Below are 19092 nucleotides of genomic sequence, written 5' to 3' on the forward strand. Positions count from 1 at the left end.
AACTATCTGAAGGACAAGAATCCTCTCGTTTCTGCCTTGCATTTGGCCATCCTATTAGTTTTTTTCCTGGGTGTCAACAATTTGTACTGAGCGTGGCAGTTGCTATCCCTCTTATCAGTTTTCCAGACAAAGGAGCAAAGTTCTGAATGATCTGCATTGACGTTTCAAAAAGCAATTCCTTATCATGGGTGTGAGATGACTCAGTTACTGGAGGTCACAACTTCTTCTGTCATTAGGAAGCAGCTTAAGCAATGATTTTGCTCTCCACCAGCTAGATCTGGGAGAGAGACTTATCTGAGTAGGTGAAGGTACTACTAAAGTGTTTCAAAATGGTGTGTCAAGTAAGTTTAAGTCGTGGAATACTTTTTTACTCTTTTTACAGCATTTGTTAATATTCTTTGAACATTATTGTTAGAAAGACAAGTCAGGCAAAAACATGTCCTGAGCATACATAGCACTAGACAGACATCCTAGAGATTAATTCTCTTAAAGTCTTCCCTTCTTTTATTGTCTTTAGTCTGTTATATCTATGAAGTCTATTATAAAATATTTTAAAAGTTTTGTAGCATCATTGAATTTAAGTTTATATAAGTCTCTCATCCACTGTGACTAAAAATCCCATTAGCTTTTCATTTACTTTTTAGTGTATTTGCCATTCAGTAAAGAGGTATTAAACCATCCCATTTACTCAGTTAGAAAAGGTCAGCATGGCCAATTCTCCTTTAGCTCCTGCTTTATATCTAAATTTCCTCCTGAGAGATATGAACACCGGAAAGCCATCAGGTAACCAACCCACTCAGGGTCAGACATTGAGTTCATAGCTTATAGGCCACCACTGCAGCTGCTGCTGTCACCATGGGATTCCCATGGAGCTCAACAGGAGCAGTCTTGGATGTGCAGCAGCTGCAGGTTTGGGCTCTGAGCCAGCATTGGGACCCAAGTCCTGTGCCATGAGCACAGCAGAATGACCTTGCTGTGCTGAGGTAGCAGATTGCACAGAGAGCTGTACCCCACTACAGTAGCCACAGTGTTTAAATGTCTAGGAACAATTTTTGCAGAAATATTTGGTAAGGTTTCCAGGTTCTTTTTGAAAGCCCTGAGTTTTAAGTTGCTCATTAAACATCAGACTGACACTTTATAAGCCTTTTTAAATGGTCAATACCTGCAAGATTTTAAAGCTGAGACCATGATGCATGATTACACTAACACACAAATATACTAATTTTACAAGATTGGTTTCTATAGTTGTGCTGAAGAATTTCCATTCTGGCTCCCAGGACTATTACTTCAGAAGAAGACTCTTCTTTATTATGCTTTCAGTTCTAAAGCTGTCAACTCTCAGTTAAATACAAGCATTTCTTGAAGCAAGCAAGTCTCTGTACATTAGCCATGCAACTAAATTCCTCTCAAAATATTTGCATTTTGTGGCAATAGTATCTGTGAATTGTCTTGCATTGTCCTCCTTTGAAAAACAGCAGTGCCTAATGCTGTGCTGAAAGGAGGACCATGAAAACTGTATCGATATCCAGCACCCAGCATTCTTTGTCAGCTTGTTCTCTTCCTCAGGCCATGAGCTCCCACTCCTCAGGAAGCTTTCCCACATGAATTCATCATCATCCAGACTTTCTGTGTGTGGGAGGCTAAAGAAGTTCGGTTTTGGGAGGCTTTGCCTTTTTGGAAGACAAAGTTGTCTTGATACATTAGCTGTGCAAAAGAGCAGGCTAATGGGTGGCTAAGCAAAAGTGTTGGAGCGCCCCTGCAGTTCTACAGGCCCATTGAGCAGCCACTCATCTTTGTATGGAGGAACTCTTTCCTCTGTGATAACCTCTGTGAAAAACACAACATCCCCAGAGAGGAGAAAAGGCCACATTGGGAAGGGAAGAGAGCTCAGTATTTAAACTAGAGGTTTATTTAAAGCCATTAGAGAATTTCAGCAAGAGGGAAACACAAAGACCTTGACCATTTACGATGGAACCAGAATTTTAGATTTAACTCAGTCTGAGAACTCTACTAAAAAGACACAATTAAGAAAATAAAAGCAAGTAGCTAAAAATTGGCAATGTCTACTGAACTGTGGTCCCAGAAGCATCAGACAACATACTTTATTCTAAATAATATATTGCAGTTAGACCAAGGGTGCATGTACTTTGTTTCTGCTACAAAATCTATATTTGAAAACATAGTGAAATTCTGGTAATTTAATAGTCCGACCAAGTCCCACTGCTGCAATAAAGACAAAAATAAATGCTTTTACAATGATTATTATTTCATAATTCCCAGGAGTTCCCTAGGAGTTCTGGAAATTTTAGTGTGCGCAGCTGTTACAGAAATGTTCTATCAGCAGGAAGCCAAAGATAATGAGATTAAGCATAATCAGAATTAGAGATAAACAGATAATGAGATTATTTTCGGCAAAATCAATATTTTTTACGTATTTGTGTGTGTAATCTAGAGGTGACAGTGTGAGGGCTTCCTGGCTCACGAAGGCAGACAGGCAAGTCACCTGCTCTTTGCTCCGTGCCAGGTGTAGACACTGGGAAGGCTGGCGTGTGCGTGCTGGGGCTGGAGATAAGCGCTGGGAAGAAAGGCAGGGCAAGCACTTCCCAAAGGCCGTGGGAGAGCACAGCCTTTGACCTGAGCAGCCAGGTGGCTTCCAAGAACGGTGCTGGGCCATGTTTGCTTTGCCTTCAGGCAGCCTGTGCCGGCTGGGGACAGTTCCCTGGGCTGTAGATCCCGGTGTGGCGCTGGGAGCGCGGGGTGTGCCTGCTCCATGGACTGGGCGTGGGCAGGGGTGCCAATAGCAGCGCTCCAAGTCATGCCATGTGCTGTGGAATTTCAGCCCTGACAAAGCTCAGGAGAGTGATTAATGCCCAAGGAGAGCTATTTAATCTGCACATGCCACTCTATAACCTTTTTTCTCTTTCTGTTTCTGTTTCATTGCTTAAAAAAGAAAAATGTTTTGCAAGGCCAGCACGAAGCAGACAAAATCTGGAGCAAAGAAGGATTTTATGCAGTTGTCATATTTCTCAGCATCTTTGTCATTCTAGTGACTTGTTTAATGGTAAGTTTCCCTTTTACCTTTATTTTGGTTTTTTTCATGCTTTTCTTAGTCTGAAGGATAGGGTCACAAATTCTTTACATGATGGGTGTTTTCTCAAGGCTAATAGAAACTCAACTCCAAGGTAAGAATTGGTCACTCTCATAATGCTGGGAAACCAAAGTTTGAAGAATCACATTTCTTGATGCATTTTGAGTTGAATGAAGAATGTAACTAGAAGGAAGCTGAAGAAATAAATAACAGGTTCTTAAATCTACAGGGTAACTGTGTAGGGACATGAGTGATGACTTCTCAACCTTCTTAGTTCCCAGGATCCCTGAAGTCCTCTTACCTGCCTTTATTTCAATTTTATTCGATAGTAAAAGCAACAACACATTGATAGAATGTTGTCAGTGCACAGTTGTTAGAGTGTGTGTTGGTATTTGTGTATCAAATGCACAAATAATAAACTGAAATAACTAGTAAGAACATGAAGGAATAATAACATTTTTGAGCAGGTTTGCCATTCACATTGCATGAGCTCAGTGGCTAGGTTTCTGAGCATTAGGCACAATTCTAATATATTGAATATGAGAAGCGCAGTGGTCACACAGAAGATGAACATTATACCACTACTGACTTTTGTAGGGTAATTTTTACATTTTTTTCCAATGTTGTATCTTATACATTTTCCTTCTTTAAATTGTGTGATACTTCTACAGTGCACACATCCAAGTGCTAATTGAATTCTGACAATTGTCAGCATTTATGAACACACAGTATCTTGGGGTCTTTTTGAGATATTTTGCTCTCAAACACATTTAATTTTCTTTAACCACTTACAACCTTAAGATGGAAAGCATGTTTAATCTGAAGTTATTTAAAAATGTTCACAGTTGTAGAAATGTTCACAAAGATTTATAACAAAATGTTATTTCATCTTTTAAGGTCTCCCTAAGATTTGAAAAGTACTTGTTTTATCACAGGAAATTGTTGCTTTATTTAATTTCTACTTTCTTGTTGTCTCCATCTCTCCATGCCATTTTACTCAAAAGGAGGAGGATAACTCTAGAAATCTCTTCTTCTCTACTCTCTGTTTTGGAGAAGAGATATTTTGGTCATTACTGACTATTTAACTGGAAAAGTATAGAAAACGCTGGCTGTCCTTGTCCTTGTCCTTGTACCACACAATATTTTCATTAATGACCTGGAATGCATCAACAATATTGGAAATTGAAAGCATTCTGTATGACAGTATCAGAACTTCAAATATTCTTCAGGTGCAAGAGAAAAGATGGGAAAGAACAACAATGCTGCTTGGCAGTGACAAGAGCTGTAATCATGTGCATCAATACAATGTAGGAGATATGTGGCAAAACAACAGTTCTGTAGGAAAGGTCCCAGCAGTATCACAGAACAGTATTACAGAAGTAGATAAGGAGATAAGCAACATCAATGTTGCAAAAATACACTTCTTACCGTGGGATATATAAATGAGGATATGATCTCTAAGATCTGAATTCTACTCTGCTGTGGTAATTTGGTTGTCATGTCTTACTCATTTTCCATTGTCTTTGTCCACCACATTTGCTTAAAATTTCAGACAATTATAGGAGGAAGGAGATGCAAGAGTGATCAGAGACACAGAGGACAGGAAATAATTTGGTTTATTTATGACAGGGAAAAGGAGCAAGCAGAAACATGATAGTTCTCAAACATGGAAAGATTTCAAAGGCTGTTGTAAGGAAGAAGATAATACTTTCTCCACTGGGGACTGGAAAAGGGAAAAATTTTTACAAGGTGATTTGGCTGACTCATTAGAAAGATCTTTGCTATCACATGTGTCACCAGACCCTGGTTTGCATTGCTTGGGGAAGCTTGGGAGTTTTCCCCCATTAAGATTTTAGGCAAACATCTGATTATAGGCAAACATCAGAAATAGTTGAAATAGGGTGTAGCTGAAGTTACACCCTATTTTAGGGTGTGAAGTTAGGGCAGAGGTCAATACTAGTAGACTCCTTGAATTCCTTCCAGATGGAATTGCTATTACTCTGTAGTCTTTTCTGCAGAGATTCCTCTTTCTGTTCCTCCCAGGTCCAACCTGTATCTTTACATGTGCTACTGTTTAAACTGCAAATGGACACTGTCTCAGATTTTGCCAGGATCTGATAATATATGAGTATGTCCAATTGTAAAGCTAACAAACAACTCATGTTTGCTTTTTATCCCATTTAATGTGTGTCAGAGTGGCAGATTGGGTTGGTCACTATATTTTTGGCCATTTCTGGATTTTTTACTTTACTTTCATTAAAACTCTTATAGCCCTGTAACACTTTCTGAGGAAAAGTGTTAGTGTTTAGATCAAATGTTGTTGGTTAGATTTTTTTCAGTTTCTGCTAGGGTCAAGCTATCTTTTTTTCCTAGAGTCTTAATAATATATTATTAAATAGTATAATAAATAATACTTGTCCACATTTTAGAAGTCAAAACCATAATTCCTTAGGTCCTCAAGAAGTGGAACTATGTCAAAACATATTAGTGACAAGAAGGTATGGTGAGCATTGTCATGGCCATGAGTCTGTGAGCTGCTTATCTGCTGGTTATCAGAAACAAATTACCTGAAAGCACTCACTAGAGAAAAAGACAGTAAAAATATTTCAAGTCTCTCTTTACAGGTACTAGCGCCCTTGCTTCACAGGTACCCCGAGAGGACTTCTTTTTCTGCAAAATTATGGGAAAGAAATCTTATCCTAGTAATTCTAAACCCTTCAGAATGAACAGATGGTTTACCTAGCCAAGTCTTGTTTTTGTGTATTGCTAATGACATTAGGTCAGTTCCCAGCTAAACCTCTAATGCTAATCCTTGAACAAACAAACCCATCAGGTATATCTAGCCATCACTGGAAAGCTAAGGAATGATAGATCTTAATGTGGTGCTGGCAGGGGCAACAGCTGTCAATGAATTAGCTTGCAGAGAAAAAAAATGTTCTGGTCTAGGTTTTCTCTTACTCAAGGATCCAAATCAAATGCTTTACAGGAACAGATAAAGCAAAGTGGAAAGTACAAGGGTATCTGCAGACACCTTCAAAAAACTGTGTAAGTGCCTTCCATCTCCACTCGCAATATTTACAATTCTTATAAATTTCATAGCTGGTAAGGCATGTTTTGAAAATGGAACAGCTATAGCTCAGAAATTGTTTTTGTATTGCCCTCCCAAGAAATAAGATATGTTAAACAGGTGTAGCATGGGTACCTCTGGAGTGACATTACTGAGCACAAGCTACCTGCCTGCCCTCACCAAGCCAGGGTTCAGCAACATCAGTGTAGAGTTTGATGGAAGAAGATCAGTACAACTTCTGCTTTTGTTGCACATTCCAGATGTTCACATTCATAAGCAATATGTGGACAGATAATCCTGGTATTACAGTGTGTTCAGAAATCAATTTCTTGGTGATTGCAAAGCACACTTTTCTGAACAGATGGTTAAATAACTTCATAGGCCACTCATCACTTCAGCTTTATTTCAGAATAGTTAATGTTTCTCTCAGGATATTGGAGCCTATCCCTACCTGGAGGAGTATTTCAGAGTAACAGCAGCCTACTGTTACCAAATTGACCTAGTAAAGTTACCCTGTTCAACCACCAGCTCTATGCCACATGAGTAAGGGCTTCTAAAACATCTGCTCTAAAACAAATTGAGGCTGCTGTAATTAGAGACTTGTATCTGGCTAAATCATAAACATCTATTTTATTTTGTGTCATTGTCTCTTGTGTTAAAATGCTTAAAATTTCTTCTACAGTTACTGTATTTATCAGTATTTCCTTCTTCACAGTATCTTCTGTAACTAATCTCCATTCTGTGTTATTTGCTCTTTAAATAATACTACTGCAGGTATTACAAATAAGTACTAACTTACAGTGAGAACTGTTAAAATCCCTGCTGCCCACGTGTACACTGCAGTTTATGTAATGGGAATGCTTATCTTGTTGTGGGAAATGCTGTGTAACACAACTTGTGACTTACCTCCTAGAAATGAAAGTCACCTATGGCAAACTTCTCCAGCATTTGTGATACCTTCCTTCCCTTGTTTACCAGGCAATTGAGATTGAGCTGTCCTCTTTATTTCTGTAGGTTCTGTACAGATTAAAGGAGAAGATCCAGTTGTCACTAAGGCAAGAGAAGGAAAAGAAGCAGGAGATCCACCTGTCACCCCTTCCCCTGCAGACATCTCAGACTGAGTACAAGACCACCAACAGCATGGTCCAGCCTCAAGAGGCTCCAAAGGTTATCAATGTTGTAGTGGACCCTCAAGGCCAATGTGTTCCTGAGCTCAAACCTCCCCTGTGTGCCAGCCCATCTCCTTTCAGAATGAAACCTGTGGGACTCCAGGAAAGGTAGGATGGTGCCTGGTGTGCTCAGGATTAATTCTGCTTTTTTATACTTGTCCTTCATGATTTCATATGTTTCTCTTCTGTCAATGAATGGTAGACTTTGCCATATGGACATCTGAGAAATGGGATTTTGGTGTGTTAACATCTATCTTCCAGGTATTCTCTCCTTTCCTTTTCTTTACATATGATCAAAGATTCAGGTCATATGAAAATGTTCAGGTTTAGGCTGAGATTAACTACATTAGTGGCATTCTTTTTGCTGATTATATTTTTCCCATACTCCAAAGAAATAATTTTTTTTTTTCATTGGTTTTGCCTGTTTTGATCCTGGAGATCCTGAAAGAGAGTTCAAGGGCTGGTTATGTATTGTCAGCAAAGGACATTCTCATTCTCAGGGAGTCCCTAGCACCTGGAAAACTTAGAAGTATTTACACCAACTGAGTGCATTTAGCAATCTTATACAGTGTTTCCATTATCACCTTTGGACATATTTTTTCCTTAAATGCAGCTTTTCGTGGTGGTCAGGATACTGTGCAAAGTCTACAGGCTTTACTAAAAGGAAGAAGTGATGAGTAATGAAACCAACTCTTGTGTGCAGTTCCTCAGAAATGCTTGGGCACCAAACCCTGCCATTCATTGCGCCTTTCAAAACTGGGCCAGTGTTCTTTTTATAAAACTAGTTATTCTTCCCATAAGAGAATGCACACTGACATCTGTCTCTCCTCTGTTAGAAACCTGTATAATTTCTTGTCTGATGGCTGCAGGCTGCTTTCATAAAGCATCAGTGCTCTGAATAGCTCACATAGCATGCAGCTGTGCAAGTGAACTCTGCTGCCCCGGCACAGACGATAAATGAAAGAACAGACGCCATGCAGAGACCAAGCAGAGCCTCATCTGTGAGGGCTCTCAGCTGAGCTGTAACCCTGATTCAGCTTCAGCCATGGGGATTTCAATGGCAGAGATTTTATCAATGGATTTATGACAGACAGAGCTCAGGGAGGGGGATTGATTCTTCTGTGACTGAAAGAGGCTTAAGGGCAAAGCTGTCATAAAATATGTAGTGATATCACTGCAAAAAAAAAAAAAAAAGGAATGGAGGAAGCAAGTAAATACATTTTGATAGTTTCTCTCATTCCAGAAGAGCCTTAAAATAAACCCAAAAGCATAAGAATCACATAGCTAATTTATAATACTTAATATCTTACATAGCATATGCAATACCTGAGAGAGATCGAGGGAAAGGAATTTGGAGAGAGATTTCGTACCTAAGGACAAGAAACTTTTTGTACATAAGGAGAAGAAAGTTTTCCATTTCTCAAGCAAAGAAAGTAAAAACCATTGATTTAGGATATTAAGTTCCACTACAGATAGGAATTTTACACTTAATTCTCCTAAACCTAATTACATCCTTTGGAAGGACAAAGTTCTGAGTCAGATATGACAAAATGGACAGCTGAGATACAAAGAGAAAAAACTAAACCTGATGTTTGACCAAATAAACCAGACATTTAGGTTATTACTAAGGAAAAAGAAGTTAAAGGAATTGACCACTTCAGTTTCTACTGTAAAAGAACACTAACAGACTTGTGAAAAAGCGAAATCCATTGTGATAACACCACATTGTGCAGCTCTTTTTTGCCATGTTTAACACAGACTCTATCAGCCCAAGTCCACTCTTAAGAAATGGTTGTTTATTTCAAGCTCAGTGTACAAAGGTCTGGGGATATGAGGGAGAGAACTTTAGGGAATAGTTTATCTTCTGTTCCTCTGACATAAGCAGCTATTATTATGTGTATTTCTTATTTATTTACTATAAACTTTACTATGAACAAATCTGTATGCGTTCTAACACTCAGCAGTGTTGGAAGCAAAAAGCAATAATGCACTGACATGTTCTGCCTCAGATTTTATCTAGTGACTAGATAACTGGTCAGTTGAAAACTCCTCTCCACCTTTCTGCCCCAAAAAACCCTTGCACTAGGCAGCCTCGGGCCATCCTCATTACCTTTGGGAGGAGTGGACCTTACAGTATGGATCGGCCCACTGCAAACCATGCTCAAAACAGTTACTGGCAGCCCTTCTTCTGTTAGTATGGAGTGAATCAAACCTGGAGGTCCTGCACTACTCATGGCACAGCTTTAGGGCACCCTTTCAATAATTTTTGCTATGCTGATTTTGGTTTCTGCCAGGGGAAGGAGCTCTTGGCAGGCTAGAGTGGATATGGGGGCTCCTTGACAAAATTAGCATGGAGATTCCTTTGGTCACATGGTTTGGCAGTGGTTCCTGAGCTGTATTTTCTAACCATCCAAACTACTCCCTGGTTTGATTCCTTAAGAGTGATCCATAGTCCTGAAATGTCTCGTGTGATCCAGACCAAACTGTTCCTCGTTTGGGCCACAGTTCATTGATTTCTCTTTGAGCACATAGTGAGCTGTGCATAGTCATCTAGGTGGGAAGTATGTGACAATCTCTCTGAAGGATGGGACAGAAAAGTCGGATAATGCAACCTGATCTAGTTGAAGATGTCTCTACTCATTGCACGGGGGTTTGATTAGATGACCTGAATAGATCCCTTCTAGAAAAAACTATTCCATTAATCTGTGCCTGCCTCTCAAGTTCTCTTTCCTTTGTACACTAGGACCTGCTTTGAGGAACTACCCTTGACAGGACAAGGGGTGGTGATTTTAAACTAAAGGAGGGTAGATTTAGATGCGATGTAAGGAAGAATTTTTTTTGCAATGAGAATGAAACACTGGCACAGTGTGCCCAGGGAGGTAGCTGATGCCCCATCCCTGGAAACATTCATGGTCAGATTGGACAGGGCTCTGAGCAACGTGATCTAATTGAAGCTGTCTCTGCCCATGGCAGGGGAATGGGACTACGTGACCTTTAAAGGTCCCTTCCATCCCAAACTATTCTATGATTCTATGATCTAAATGCAAAAATATAGCGGAACTGATTTTTCACAAAGCACCACATCAGCCTCTGGCTCTCTGAACTTTTCCATTTTTATTTGGAATAGCACTGGCCAGTACAGAGGCAAAAAAATTGTTAATGGACTACTGTGCATGGATAAAAATATTTCTGGGAGTTTGTCCAGCTTCTTAAAACATGTTGTGCTTCTGAATACTTGAGCTAAGTCCATGAACATATTTTTCTGTGTATGTGGAAATGCTGTTACTCAGCTATTTCTATAAGACACAGCTTCTCGGCAGATTATTTGCACTATCAAATGTGTGAGATGCCGCAGTTTTTCTGCCCCCTACGCGGGGCCGGTGCCTTGCGGGATGCGGCTGTGCCGGAGCGCGGGGACAGTGACACCAGGAGCCGTCGGGCAGCGCGGGGACAGTGACACCTAGAGCCGGCGGGCAGCGCGGGGACAGTGACAGTGACACCTGGAGCCGGCGGGCAGCGCGGGGACAGTGACACCTAGAGCCGGCGGGCAGCGCGGGGACAGTGACAGTGACACCTGGAGCCGGCAGGCAGCGCGGTCACCCCGCGGCTCCTGCAGCTCCCGCGGCCGGGCAGGCGCTCGCACAGCCGGCAGTGACCGGCGCAGCGGCCGCGGGAGGCGAGGCTGCTCCCGTGCTCCGCTCCCGTGAGACTCCACCCGGAGCGCTGCATCCAGCCCCAATGCCCCCAGCGTGAGAAGGACGCTGAGCTGTTGGAGCAAGGAAGGCCAGGAAATGAGGCTGCAGCGCCTCCCCCATGAGGACAGGCTGAGGGAGTTGGAGCTGTTCAGGCTGGAGAAGGAGGCTCCAGGGAGACCTTACTGCAGCCTCTTGATACTTGAAGAGGGCCTATAAAAAAGATGGGGACAAACTTTCTGTTCAGGCATGTTGCAATAGGATAAGGGCCAATGGCTTCAAACTGAAGGAGGCTAGGTTTAGATTAGTTACAAGGAAGTAGTTTTGGAACATTTGAGGTCAGGTTGAACTGGACTCTAAACAACCTATTCTAATTGCAGCTTTCCTTATCCATGGAAAGTGAGTGGGACTATGATGACCCTTAAAGGTCTTTTCCAACTCAAACTATTCTCTGATTCTATGATTTTCCTAGATGCTGCTCATGGATGTATGCTCGCATGCAAAATGTAGTTTGGAAAGTGGTGGCCAAGAGTAGAGGGTGGACTCAAGGTGTGGAGGTGACGGGGCTGTCAGAACAGAGGCACTGACCCCTTGCTGTTACAATTACTGAGGCAGGCTAGTGAAGGGCTGTTTCTTCATAGCCTCTGTGCATCTCCTGGATCATTCAGTGCAGAATGCTTTGAAGCTGTTTTCTTTTTGTGTGCCCACAATGGCTGCTCCTTTGCAGCAAAGACCTTCTCCTCTGGCAGCCCACATGGTTCTGTTGCTGACCAAAGGAGCAGGAGAGCTGCTATTCTCCTGTGGGTGTCTTTGGTGATGAGCCGTCACAGTACCACAGTGCCAGCACCTGACTTTCAGATGCAAATAATTATTTTCTCTTCCATGAGCACATCTGTGAATACTGCATCAGTGTTTACTTTTCTACTTAGGCTTTTATAGGTTTATATGAATAATATATACTCTTCCTTCAGCAGAATAATGTTTCTTTTTATTCTGTTTCTCAGCCCAAAATTCATGTTGATATGAATGGTCCCAGCCAAAAGCAGAATCTGGTGAAGTGGAATGCAGTATTTTAGATTTCATTCTGAAATATCAAGCATTGAAAATTCTTAGTGCAAGCAGTGAGTTGTTAAATTACAATCATGGTAGATATAAATACAAATATTACCACACCAGCACAGTATTACAACAGGGTTTACATTTTCTGTGGCCACTGCAGCTGTGAGTTTTAGTTCCAGTGTTGTTTGTGACTAAGACAACTGCATTTTAACTAACTAGTGGACAATATGATGCTTTCTTCAAATTACTTACTGGGCAAAGATACATGGAAGAAAAGAAAAAGTTGGAAAATGTCTCCTCTACTCTGTGTTGAAAACAAACAGTGTTTTGGAAAAATTTCTCAAGCATTTGTATTCCATTCTAACCACAAAATCCTAAAACTGGCTATTATATTTAAGTAATCAGAGGGGAAAATCACAGCTCTGTGTTTTCTTAGTCTTTTACATATTAATCAGAAACTTATTCTGTCTAAAAGGAAGAGTTCCTCATGGTCACTATCAGGATGCCAGGGGTTTGCAGGACTCTTATTCAGAACAGGTAGTATTTTACATGTTCCTTGTGCTGATTTTTTTTTTCCCTGCAAATATACACAAGAGAGTGAAGATGATGATAGAAAACAGTTCGGCAAATAAAGCAAAACGCAGCAGATAAGTCAAATAATAAACCATTTTAAAATGTGAAATAAAAATTATGCAATGGTATAGAGGAACATCTGTGACACAGGAAAATAGAAGATACTCTGTGAAAAGGAAGAGCTAGCAAGAGCAAAACTTGGAGGGGAGAGAGCTGCTCACAGGCATCATTCAGCAGAATGTGCAACCAGTTCTGCAACCTCTATGGAAAATCAGTAGGCATCAGCATAGAGAACAGTATGGGGACAATCACCTGAATCAATCAATTACTGCTCTCTAAAAACATAACAGATGAGTGAAATTTGGCTTGAACTCTGACTGTGAGAACTCTGTGTGATGTTACTTTTCCCCACAAAGCAGAGCAATGCTATGCCATAGCTGATAGACTCTCCCCAGTGAGATTTCTCTTACTGTCCTGAAGGTCCCTGTAAATTGGCAGCAGAATTCTTTCACCAGTTCTAATTGTTCAGTAGACGTGCAGTGAGTACAGCTCCCTGTAAGTATAATGAAACAAAGTTAATATAACGTGCATTATAAAGCTAAGTGCACTTCTCTGTCCACTTCCTTGTAACATGAGAAAGAGAGATATTCTAGTGGGAAAGAAAGGCAATATATTTCTTTAAAATATGAAAAAAAAAAGATTCAGATAACCCATAGGAGTCTATGGAACTCAGTGCCAAAAGATAAATTTTTAAACAGGAATGTATTAGCAAAAAGTGCATGCACAAATAATGAGAGCAATTATTATTCTCTTTCTGTCTTCAGCATCCTTCCTCAGAAACATCTTGTATTTTACATCTTTACAAAGAAAATCTTGTATAATTTAGGCTTCAGGTTTGGAGGTGGAAACAAATTGCTTTTAATATTGAAAAGTGTTCTCTTTTATTACTCATTCTGCATAGACACACAAATTATTAAACTATAGTTTCAGCGTCTTAGGCAATTTCTATACACTGTAAATTGCCATCTGGATGACAAATACCATAGATGACAAATACCACAAAAACTAACTCTAATACCTGTTTTCCTTATTTTAGAATGGCAGCATTCATTAAAATGAATCATTATCTTAACAATACAGTATCCTGAATAAAACCTCATAAGAAACATTGGAGCCAGGGTAAAGAACCTGATGTGCTTTTTTCTTCATTAATATAACCTCAGCTGCACCTCAGGATATCACTGTTCAAGCACATCTCCGCTCTAATAGATGAGAAAATTTTCCAACAATTCTCTCTGTTCTGATTATTAGATCACAGAGCACAGTTGCTGCAAATACAGTTATGGTGTTGCTGATCCATTATGATTTTACAAAACTATCCATTATGAGTCATAATTTCAAGTAATGCTCAGAGGGTAGCACCTTCCAGTTGGGCTACTGTAAACATGCCAGATCTTGTAGTTTATTGCACAAACATGGGAACTTACTTAACATATTTACAGGAAGGGGCCTTGGATTTCCTGGCTAAAATAAAGTAACTTTGCATAGATTTGGAGGATAAATTTTCCCTATTGTGTGGCGCTGAATATGATTTCTGCATTCTTCGTTTAAATTGTAGGGATTGTTTTAGGAAAATGTCAGTGTAATTGTTTGAAGCAAAACTATGTGCCAACATGGAAGTGCAAGCTGTGGAATGGTTTTAAGGTGATATCCTATCAGAAGGAATTTGCAAAGCACCAGGCACCAGTAAACTGAGTTTGAGGTGGGAGGCAGGAATTTCTGTGCTCTGATCTGTCTCTTCTACCATCTCCTTAGAGCACTTTGGGCATGGCACATAAATCTCCAGACATATTCCTAACCACTGGATTGAGGATGGCTGGATGTTGTGTCCATCTGAAGAGATGTAACAAAGATAAGAACAGTAGAAGTCCTACTTGCTACTATTTGTTCACATCATTTAAGAAGAGTGAGAGAATACAATTACAACCCCCTCATACACACACTTTCTGAAAGACCTAAAAATACATTTCTCTCATTTAGCACCTATATTCCATTCTGGTCTGTAAGATCATAGAATCATAAAATGGCTTGGGTTGGAAGGGACTTTGAAAGAGATCTAGTTCCAGCCCCACTGTCAAGAGCAGGGTCACTTTCTACTTGGTCAGGTTGCTCAAAACCCCATCCAGCCTGACCATGAGCACCTCCAGGGGTGGGCATCCTCTTATAAATTCAATGTACCCAGATACACTTATAGCACTAAGGCTGTGTAGCAGAGATTGGTTTGTGTCCATATTGCTAAGCTCTCTGCCTCTCGAGAAGCAGGGCCTGGATGCAGACTTCCTCCTGGGAATGGTTTGTGTGTGTGCTCATTCCCAAACCATAAATTGCTTTGGAGTGCTCTTGTTGTCAAAGGCTAAAAACAAAACAGAGCTGCAATGAATGATATGTAGCAATGTCATTCAGTGCCTGGGATTGTTTTCCTGGCACTGTGATTTTTTTTTCCCAAGATGTAGCTTGCACATGTAGTGTGCCGTGGGTGTGCAAGGGGACCAATCCTGATTGAAGCAGTTGCTTATTGCCTTTTGTGTAATTGTCTTTTCAGTGCAGGGTCCCCCTGAAGCCCTGCATTGTGGCTTCCCTCCTTCTCAGGCCATCTCAAGTAGCTGAAAGCCACGCTGATTTCTGGCACCTGAAGTCTGGGTGAAGAATAAAAGCAACGACCTTGGGCTGCTGAGTGGGAGAAATTAGTCTAAGTAATGGGGAGCATGAGGTGGGATTCAGCTTCCAGGGTCTCCTCCTCAATGCCCAAGAGGTCTGTGTTGGCATGTGGATTCATCACTAGAGAGAGAATAATGCTGTGCCCCCAGCCTGCATTTGTGGAACATTTCTGTGAGTGCACAGAAACTCTGAAACTTTCTGCAAGTGCCAGAACTTTGAGCTGCATGAACGTCTGTTCTGTCCAACCCATTACAGACGTCTTTGCTTATCTGCAGTGTAGGAAGAGGGCAGGAATGTGAATTGTCCCCTTTCTCTGGAGAGGAAGTGAACTCAGTCACCAGCCTAACAAAGACCCTCTAAAACTTGTATTTTAACTATTTGACTCCTGGCTGGTTGAGAAGCTGTTTTGGTTGTGTTTAGAGCTCTTTGAAACAAAACTCTGTGGGAGTTGTAATCTCAATAAATAAACGCAAATAACTCTGTACCATTGCCCAAACTTACACCCACAGTTTATTTCCCCATGTCTATGGCACATCTTAAAATTACTTCAGATTAGTGTGGGTGGATGGTGGGTTTCCACTCCTGTTTCCATCTCTGATTTCATTTGTCCCATATCCCTTTTTTTCTTCCCTTGCAAAAAATATGCTTTCCAAGGCACATGACTCTCACTTTTGGGAGTGGTTAATTTAGGCAAATTAGCCTATCCTTGTTTAGAGAAATTCTTGTGATGCAGCTTCATGGCCCTCTGCTCTCATGTACAGAGGAATGCTCTGTTTAACATATGCACTCTGTGCTTACCCTTGGTTTTGCCTTTACTGTCCTCTGGGGTTTAGTCAGGAATTTTATGATAATTTTATTGTATTCCCAGGTCTCTCATCTGGCGTTTATTCTTGTTACTCCAGTTGCTACTGGTTTTAGCTTGTACACAGGAAACCACAGTGCCAATCAGTGTCGTTCCCAAGGTGACAGGAAACCCTATTTGGTCGGATGTTGATTGTGCTTGTCTTTGCGGCTCCACCCATCATATTTTCTTCCTTTTTGGCTTAAGTTAAGACAAATTAATCAGTGGCTGCCATCTGGTAGACAGTTTTGGTGGGTTTGCAGGGATTTGTCCAGCTGATCTTTTGAAAAGTCACACAAGGGAAAATATCCATGTTAATATTTAAGTGCTTCTTGAGCCTGGAATTTACAGGGACTGCTGTTGCCCTGAGCACATGAGTAATTTGAGTTGTGTGAATGATCCCCTTGTCTTTTTGAGCAGCAGTTTTGGATCTTTAAGTGCTGTTTGGAAATCAGAGAGTTAAATTCTGATGCAGCTTTCCAGTGACTGATTTCCTCAGTTCCTCTCTGCCTCTAATTTGTTTCTGTGCTTGACCATCCAGGCATGGTTTCTGTGACTGCTTCACCAGCTGTCCTAATGTGCAAGCAGAGTGGGACATCTGGGAAAGTGAGGAGATGCACATTGGCTGGACTTGAATGCTCTGAGCACCTTGTCTCAGCCCTTAGCAGGATGTGTCCATCTGTGACATTTGCAACCTAATATATCACCTTTTCACAATGGTAGGTTGGAAGTGCTGTGCTAAGGGACAAAGGCACCAGCTTCCTTATGGGATTGGTTTGTGAGCAGGAAGCATCTCCTGAGCCCTTCAATAGTACCCACAAGTACTGGTTTCAGCCAAACAACATAGAAGGAAGCATCCGTTTCAGATATACAGCATTCTGATATTTAGAAGGAAGGTTGATTTTTCACATTTGGGGTTTGTATAGAAAAGTTTCCTTGAGTGTCCACATTAATGTCTGGAAAAGACTAATGCTTTTAGCTTAAACAAAAATATTCCCCTTTCCTCTTGTTTTGGAATGCATTTATCTCTGTTCATGATATTTCTTTTACAGGGCAGCCTAACGCTGAACAAAGTTCAATTCCTCTTAATTTAAAATGTTAGGAACAGACAGAGAAAACTCTTAAAGAAAGAAAAGAAAAAAATCAAAGTGCCTCCAAAACTGCAGTGTAAGATATCCAAGTATTTATTTGAATTGCAAGAATCCATGTGCTGGGCAGTGCTTACATCCATCTTATCTTGTAGTTATCAGTTAACAGTCCAGGCCAAGAATCTTTTCTTTGAGTGCAATCATAATTAATTTTACTTCTATGCTGTGCTAGGAGAACTCTTCATAATTATGAGAGTTGACTAATTATACTACTTCTTTTTTGAAAAATCCAGTTCTGGATATTCAGCAGAGATCTCTTGCATAGTCAGAGCTAGTATGTACAAAAAGCTTAACATTGGTAGCTAGCAGAAATGTCTCCTGTGTGCACATACACCTTTGCTCAAGGAATACTGCATGTAAATCTCTGGGCCGGGGTATTTCTCAGCTCTTGCTGGAAATTCTCTTTAGCATTCTCTCTGAGAGCCTTGGTCACAGATCAGGATCCCTCTGTGCAAGACTCCATATGTACACAAAAATGCAATGTTCCTCTGTCCAAGAGACTTACATTCGAGACATTAGACAAAGTAGTAAATGCATACAGGCAATCAGATGTGCCTCAGCAAACAGAGAAGCAACAGCATCATGGCAGAGATGAGGATGCCCAAAGTATACCATGAGAATGGCTCAGCCAAAGAAATAGTGCCCAGAGGCAGAGCTGATTCCATGCAACACTGATATTTCAGCCAGGCTCTTGCTAGAATTGTCTGCTTTGATACCATCACATCCAAGCTAATGCAACCATTTGGTCAGGCTTTGAATCTTAGCTGAGTTTCCAAGACATTTCAGGAACTCTTTTTGTGATTTTCGTACTAAGACAAGCGGGACATTAATTGGTTAAGTGTTGCAATATGTGTTGCAAATCAGTGCCTATTTCTTCATGAAATACCTTACTTTTGAACTCTCATTTCTCTAACCAGGGGAGTCTGTAAGAAGCTACAAAAGTGATATTTCTTTCTGGGACTTTTCCTCATGCTCTCCATCAAAGAATGTACTTTGATGCTTAGCAAACAGAGAGTATTGTTATTAATTTATGGTATCTATAATTATCCTAGTTATGTTAATATTGTGATTTGATAACACGAGCAAAACAGAACACAGCAACTTCAAATGACCGCTCAAATATGCGATAGGCATCAGAAAGGGAAGTAGTGTATATAATTCCCACACAGAAAAATGTCGTTAAGTACAATGTTTCTCTAGGGAATTCAGTCCTGTCCCAGTGCTTCAGGATGACCAATGGCAGCTCCCTGGAAAACTGCTGCCAGCAAGAGATGGGGCTGGTGCTGGGCAGGAGGCAGCTGAGTTTTCCCCTCTGCCAGGGCTGAGAGACTCTTCTGCTTCCCACCATCCCCTGACAGCGGCATCTCTTGTTTTTGAGATGTCTCAAATCCTTCCTGAGTCATAAAAAATTCCCCTGGGAGACTGCTGCATAGTCCAGAGGCTTTCAGTTCCTTTCTCTGGATTTGATAGTGGATCTAAAAGCACGGTCTTACATTAAGAGAAAACAATCAGAATGGCAGAAAAGTACACAACGGTTAAAAAATGCAATTTGCATGGGCTTGTTTCACTCCATACTCTGTTTAGCTTGTTTGGTCTCAGTGGATTTATAGACGTATCTGGGAAGAGAGTTTGACCCACAGAACACAATACTGAATGGGTTTGCAAAAGAAGGCAGCATTGTGAAAAGCAGAAAGCTGGTATTGTAATTAATCCTCAAGTTAATTCTGTAGCTACAGA

At 40.8% G+C, this 19092-nt stretch overlaps 1 protein-coding gene across 1 annotated transcript in view; it reads left to right on the forward strand.

Moving 5' to 3' along the window:
* PTPRR (protein tyrosine phosphatase receptor type R) overlaps positions 1-19092 on the forward strand; it is a 140089-nt gene that overhangs the window by 78387 nt on the left and 42610 nt on the right. Inside the window, exons 5-6 of the mRNA XM_074539732.1 lie at positions 2951-3061; positions 7170-7432. Of these exons, the coding sequence (XP_074395833.1) occupies positions 2951-3061; positions 7170-7432 (374 nt within the window). The remainder of the gene's footprint in view (positions 1-2950; positions 3062-7169; positions 7433-19092) is intronic.

Source organism: Zonotrichia albicollis, chromosome 4 (genome assembly GCF_047830755.1).
Source record: "Zonotrichia albicollis isolate bZonAlb1 chromosome 4, bZonAlb1.hap1, whole genome shotgun sequence".
NCBI classification, from domain to species: domain Eukaryota; kingdom Metazoa; phylum Chordata; class Aves; order Passeriformes; family Passerellidae; genus Zonotrichia; species Zonotrichia albicollis.